The sequence below is a fragment of the Nanorana parkeri genome, unplaced genomic scaffold, assembly GCF_000935625.1.
Source record: "Nanorana parkeri isolate BGI_ZX_2015 unplaced genomic scaffold, ASM93562v1 scaffold392, whole genome shotgun sequence".
In the NCBI taxonomy this organism is placed as follows: domain Eukaryota; kingdom Metazoa; phylum Chordata; class Amphibia; order Anura; family Dicroglossidae; genus Nanorana; species Nanorana parkeri.
The window spans coordinates 1,188,973-1,195,789 of record NW_017306660.1 but is presented as its reverse complement, the minus strand read 5'-3'; the positions used below and the strand labels follow the sequence as shown (position 1 = coordinate 1,195,789).

General features: G+C 44.3%; 1 protein-coding gene across 1 annotated transcript in view; it reads left to right on the top strand.

Annotated features, from left to right (window-relative positions):
- The window catches only part of SAMD4A (sterile alpha motif domain containing 4A), a 65,276-nt gene extending 60,511 nt beyond the window's left edge, over positions 1-4,765 (top strand). Inside the window, exons 9-11 of the mRNA XM_018559400.1 lie at positions 513-639; positions 2,393-2,476; positions 4,280-4,765. Of these exons, the coding sequence (XP_018414902.1) occupies positions 513-639; positions 2,393-2,476; positions 4,280-4,308 (240 nt within the window). The 3' untranslated portion in view covers positions 4,309-4,765. The remainder of the gene's footprint in view (positions 1-512; positions 640-2,392; positions 2,477-4,279) is intronic.
- Positions 4,766-6,817: the final 2,052 nt, after the last annotated feature.

The following is a 6,817-nucleotide window of genomic DNA, read 5'->3' as shown; positions in this document are numbered from 1 at the left end:
TCAGCTTGCTGTGGTCTACTGGTCCGGTGCAGTTTTGCCTTTTTACCACGGCTGACGTGTGTGCAGACGGATCCCTTATACCGAGAAAATGCCTCATGGACTATTATTTTTCATTTTTGCAGTCAAATTTGACAAACGCCACTTTTTGTTTATTATGTGTCCCCATTCACACAGCGCACCTAAAAATATTAAAACTGTATATATTACCTTTTTAGATGTTTTTGGATTAGGTCTTCAGACAGACCGCAAGCTGCAACTGGGGACGGGGTCCCCTTATTGACGTACAATTCCACACTGAGCTGCACATGCAACAAAAAGTTGCATTCCTGCGTGCTGGAGACATATTGCATTGATCTTGCAGCACCCGATTTTGCTTGTGGTTTGGTGGGTGATGGGAATATGTTTATCAGTTTTAGTGACGTGTCACCTATTTTTAATGGTTATAATTGGTTATCGAAATTGGTATTTTGAGCCTGGATCAATGACGACTTCCGTTGTGGCTTTCATATCAGAACCTGTGGTTTGCGAACCCCGGAGGAAGTAACAGCATGCCGAGCCGATCCCACAGTTCCGTACAGAGAACCCGATCACTGCCCGTCCACACCTCTCCGCAGACCATGCTTATGTTTCAACAGCCAGGTAAGAGCTCTGTTCATAACCTGTGGGGTCTAACCAGTCGAATGCTGCACCTTCCAGCTAAAAGGAAGACATCAGGCTCGCAGTGAGCTGAGGAGCAGGAAGGGGGGGAATACATTATGGGCTGATTGGATGGAGATATTATGTGGTGGGTGCAGCCAGTATGGGAATGTCCTGCTGAAGGGTAGATGGTAGTCAAAGCCGTGTCATCTCCATCCGTCCATCCTTACCCTATGCAGTCATAGAGCTGCTGTGTGCTTTACTTTTACAAGTCTTCATGGCAGGACGGATCCTGTATATGTCTACGTAGCTGTTTGGCTAGAGTTGGCCTGATATACACGCATCGGCTGCCATCACTTGTTTTTGAATATGCTCATTTCCTGGCTTTCCCTGGCATTAGTACATTAGACATTGAGCCACTGGCATGAAATGAGCATGCAACAAGTGAAGTGAGAACTCCTGACCTGCATATGTATTCTGGGTCTGGAAGTATTGAAGCTGTTGGGTTAGCATGACTTCCAGGTAGCATAGGGATTGGCTAACCCAACTCCCCAAACACCCCCACCATCACCTCCATTGGGTTTTTTTGTCATGTGTCCCATTGGGGAAATTTCCCTTCACTTCCTGTCATGATGAGAAACCCAAAATCTTTAGTTTATCTACAACCAGGTTTTACTTTGTATAGTATCTGTAAAAAAATAAGTCAAGGCAACTGGACTTGCTGTATTTTTCTTGAAGACATTTCACTGGTCATCCAACCAGCTTTCTCAATTCTGAATTGAAACGTCTTCAAGAAAAATACAGTAAGTCCAGTTGCCTTGAGTTATTTTTGACAGCTATACCATGACCTCCTGGATGAATGGGAACCTTCACAGATACTTTTGTATAGTGTTGTTTGTAAATGTTTTGCAAAGTTTCATTTTTCAAGATCCTTCTTGTAGCAGCACTTCCTGTTACAGGCTGACAACGCCAACCCAATTCTTGCTATTAGCCGCAGCGTGGTCAGCCTGCAATGCTCACTCCTATAGTTGGCCATAGGGTTTTCCTATCAGGTCTGTCCAGTAGACAACCCAACAGAAATTGAAGGAGAGCACAGTATGGTGATGGCGCTGGTAGCGGGGAAATGGACCAAAGGAACACAGAACTAGAGTGATTCCTTTAAAGGAGAACTATGGGGTCAGTGTTTTTCCCCATAGTTCTCCTTAGGGTAATGGGAGGACACAAACTAGCGTCCTCCCGTTACCCAAAGCTCAGTATACCGCGAGCTACAGCTCGCGGTATACTGAGACGCCGCAGCCGGAGCGGATCCCGACTTAGATGACGGGATCCGCCCAGCTGCGTGAGTGACAGCTGGCTCTGCCTATCTAGAGGCAGAGCCAGCTGTTCCCGCCCCCTCCCTTGTCCGTTCCGCCAGTCAGCGCTGGCAGATCGGAGAGGGGAATCCAGCCCCTCCCCCTGTCACGGCAGAGAGCCGTGACAGGATCGAGAGGTGAGCGAACCCAGTATGTGTTCGCTCACCTCCCGATCTACTGAGCCGACCTGTGACAGTCTCATTGTCACAGGTCGGCTAGAACTATGAGGTGAGTGAAAAGCACTCACCTCATAGTTCTCCTTTAATGGAATGGTTTGAAAATACACAAAAACCTTCATCACTGGTTCAGTCCCAGGTCTAGAGTTTACCTTCCACTGCCGTTTGACTTTACAGCTTTGTTTGTTACTAAAGTTGAACCTTAGTTTATTTTTTTCTCTTTTTCAGATTTCCAGGTACCAGCAACAGAGCCAGATATCAATAACCGGCTGGAATCGTTGTGTCTGAGTATGACTGAGCATGCCTTGGGTGGTAAGCATTTCAAATATAGCACAGCTAAAAATACCCGGGAGGAGACGAGCTTCCTCAGGAATGTCTGCTCAACTTCATTCACGGACAAAATGTCTGTTTTCTGGCTGACATTGTATCCACATTGAGATCACTGCCCGCTGTTACTCTAAGCAAAATCTGAAAGTAAGGGAGAAGAAACAGAAGGGGAAAAGATTTGAATCAGATGGATAGAAAGTCCTATATGGGATGGGGGTTAGTGCAATTCCTTTCTTCTCTTTTCTCTTTCTCTCTCTTGTCACTCTCGCTGTGGGCTCAGGTCACGAAACCTCACATGCCAAATATAGGCACATGGCCTCCGTGAAATGTTGCATGTGATAAGAGAATGGTCGATTTAATTAAAAACAAATTAATGAATGTGAATGTTCATAGCCACCAATTGGAGGCAATGGAAGCATTCCAGGACACATTTCTGGAATATAAGTTCATCCAAAGGAGTATACAGAAAAGAATGTGCAATCCTCAAGGCAGGAATGGGACTCTGTGCCTTGTTCACACAGCATTACCAAAAAATGTTCAGTAAATAACTCCTAGATTTTACTGAATTGTATACATAAGTTCAATATCTCAGGAGTTCTTTTACCTCAACACTTCATGTAGCATTTAACACTTAGTTCAATTAGCCCTGTATTTTTCTTTTTCTCTCACTCTTCTTTCTCTCTGTTTCTCTCACTCTTCTTTCTCTCTGTATCTTTTTTTCTTTCTATCTCTCTCTCGCTCTCCTACCTCTCTCCTCACTCTCTTCTTTCTCTCTTGTATTCTCTTTCTCCTTTCTCTTTCTCCTTTCTCTTTCTCCTTTCTCTTTCTCCTTTCCCTTTCTCCTTTCCCTTTCTCCTTTCTCCTTTCCCTTTCTCCTTTCTCTTTCTCCTTTCCCTTTTCTCCTTTCTCCTTTCTCCTTTCTCCTTTCTCCTTTCTCTTTCTCCTTTCTCTTTCTCCTTTCTCTTTCTCCTTCTCCTTTCTTTCTCCTTTCTCTTTCTCCTTTCTCTTTCTCCTTTCTCTTTCTTTCCTTTCTCTTTCTTTCCTTTCCCCTCTTTCCTTTCTTTCCTTTTCCCCCTCTTTCCTTTCTTTCTTCCTTTCTCTTTCTCCTTTCTCTTTCTCCTTTCTCTTTCTTTCCTTTCTCTTTCTTTCCTTTCCCCTCTTTCCTTTCTTTCCTTTTCCCCCTCTTTCCTTTCTTTCCTTTTCCCCCTCTTTCCTTTCTTTCCTTTTCCCCCTCTTTCATTTTTCCTTTTTCCCCTCTTTCATTTTTCCTTTTTCCCCTCTTTCATTTCTTTCCTTTTCCCTTTTTCTCCTTTCGCTTTCTTTCCTTTCCCCTCTTTCCTGTCTTTCCTTTCCCCTCTTTAATTTTTCCTTTTTACCCTCTTTCCTTTCCTCTCCCTGTAATTTCTTTGCTACAGTTAACACTTAACAGTAAAGTTGAAGCAGCGCACTAAGCTAATTTCTGTCGCTCTGCGTTCTCCTCCTGTCGGCATGCTCCTTGTTAGTGCATGAGCTCTGCAGCACAACTGACTGGCTCCTTTGTGCTGCTTCTCCTTCTGATAGTCTGAGCTCTGCAGTGCAGGGACTACAAGACAATGATAACCGGTCAAATTCAGGTACACCATCTGCTTTACACAAACCGCTTCAAATATATAAATGATATTCTATATTAATGAATAAATAACTGCAATAATTGTTTTCATGTTTTTATATCTGAAGTTAAGAATAATTCCATTCATTCTGTAGTCTGCGTGCAATGCTCACAGCCCGTATTTCCCTTCTCCTCTACAGATGGCGTAGACAAGACCTCTACAATCTAGGAGCAGAACAGTATTTTGTGGCAGCGCTGGACGTAGCACACAGAACTGCTGGTCCGGTGTCTGGAATTGCTGACTCTTCCTGTCCTCCCCCAGATGTGCTAAACACAGTTTTGCCTTTTTTGGTTTAGATTTTTTTGGATTATTGTACCAAGAAGAGAAGAAAAAAGGAAAATCGCCTAAGCTGTGCTTGCAAAAAAATGTATATTGTTATTATAATGGAACGAAAAGTGAACTTTTTTATTTTGTCCTTCGATCGGTTTCCTGAATGAAAAGCTTTATGTTCGGAATGGGAAATGCACGACTGGAAGTGGGACTGCCAGCGGGCACCGGCATGTCTGGCCCGTTAAGCGGGGATGAGACATGTGACCAAACGATGGCCTATGGGGAGGTGGAAGGGGTTCTCCAGTAAGGATGTTAAACTCTTGCAACTTCGGGAGGAGGGTTATTCTGCGGTGTACAGCACTCAACGTAAGAAAAATTCCACAGGGCTGCGGTTATGCCCTGGGCCCTTATCTGTAATCAGCCAAGCTGAGAAGGTCCATTGGTTAGAGGAAATGCTGCCACGGATAACTGTTCAGTATCTGTAACCGCTCCTTCTCTAGCAACCAGCCCTTTCCTTCATTAACTGATTTCAGGTAAGGGGCAGATTTTACACAGCCCACAGCTCTTTGATGCAAGTCATTGAGCAAGGGTGGGAAATCTTTGTACAGCCCCCTCATTCAGTAAGTGGAGTTTAATTTTTTTTTTTTTTTACCTGGAGAACCATCTTTAAGGCTTTTTTTGTTTTGTTATGTTTTAGTAGAGTTTTTTTAGGTTTTTTGTGCCATTTTACTTTTTTTTTTAGTTTTTTCCCTTTTAGTAAAAATATTATGTTTACATAAAACAACTATTAAGGGTACATAATTAACTTCAGGTAAGCCTTCTGTATCTTAAATGTTGTAGAAGTTTTTGTTTTGTTGTTAGTTTTATTGAATTGGCAGCCGGTTTGCATTGTTAAAACAGCCAAGAGTACTTTTTTTTATCCCTCTCCCCCCCCCCGAAAGTAGAAAGACCCAACCCGCACCCAAGAACTAAAAATCACTCATTTTTTTTTGTTTTGCTCTTTTGAACTGGATCGAGGGTATTGGCCAAATATCTAGTTGACTGCTTCAGTCTCTGGCCAAAAGGGTCATAATAGCTCGAGGTGTTTTTATGGAATGTCAGAGAACGTCAGAAGGAGGTGAAAATGGAAGAAAAATGCTTAGGAATTGTAGTTTATTGTCGAGGTGAAATGTAAGGTCCAACCTTCTCTGGCACGTTTTAGTCGCACAACCAAAAAAAAAAAACTTTGCTTAATTCCGATGATCGATTTGACCATTAGGCCTCATTCACACCGGGCAGAGTGGGGCCTTACAGATCCGTGCGGTGCGCACGGCCACAGTGGCGTCACAAGAGGGGTGTGCCCCACACCCGGGGACCACCATTGGAGGGGTGACAACAAAATGATTGACAGTCATTTTAGTGTTACTCCCTATGAAATGTCGGGCACTCGGTCATGGATCGAGAGCCCGACAGTGTCAGGAGAGAGGGGGCGAACGTTCCCTCCTCTCTCTGCCGGCGTCCATCATGCATAAAAAAAGACCACGCGCGGGCTAAATGAAGTCAATCATGGCCGTATCGGGTCGTTCCCGGGAAGGATAGGTGCGTGTGAGCTGGATCCTGTCTGCGTCCGAGCACGGGCACCCGCTCGGGTGAGTGTACAATCGCACGCAGCAACTGTCCTTCCCGGGAACGGCCCGATACGGCCATGGACGTGGCACGGATCTGTATGGCCCCACTCTACCCTGTGTGAATGAGGCCTAAAAACGACTCGCAACTACGATTGCTGCATGGTTTGTGTAGCCGCCATTAATCACTCGCTGTGCGAATGTGGCCTCGGATGTGGAATCCCTTTTTGAAGGCTTTATGGAAAGTTTTTTTGTTGATTAGTCGTGGGGTCTAGTTGCTTGCGCAGTTTGCACCTAAGGGGTTTGGCCAGAATTTGCTCAATGTTTCTGGATCTCCATAGAAGTAGAGAAAGCTTTGCCATAGCAGATACCTTCATGTTTTATTTTTTAATAATCTTTACTGTAGCCCATTGTAACCAGTAGAAAAAAAGAGCACTTGCTTTCCTGTCTTCCACTACTAGCTCAACAATTGGTTTCTAACCCCCTCCCTCCCCCCTTTCATCACAACAGTGCCAACCTTAGTTGCATTGTCCCTTTTTGGGGGTGGAGCTTGAAGCAGAACTATGGCCAGGCAATAGACAGTCAGATATTTGCATATTCTTATCAAGCACCAAATAAACATTTTAATATAAGCTGCCACTGACCTCTGTAGCTGCAGGCACTGTGAAATAATTCATAATCAACATCTCTCCCCAGCTCTCTGTAGCTCCCCACCCAAAGCAGTGACTTATCAACCTGCCAGCTTTTTAATCCCTAATGTAAACACAAAGCAGGTGAAATGGAAGAGGGGAGAGCACCGAGTG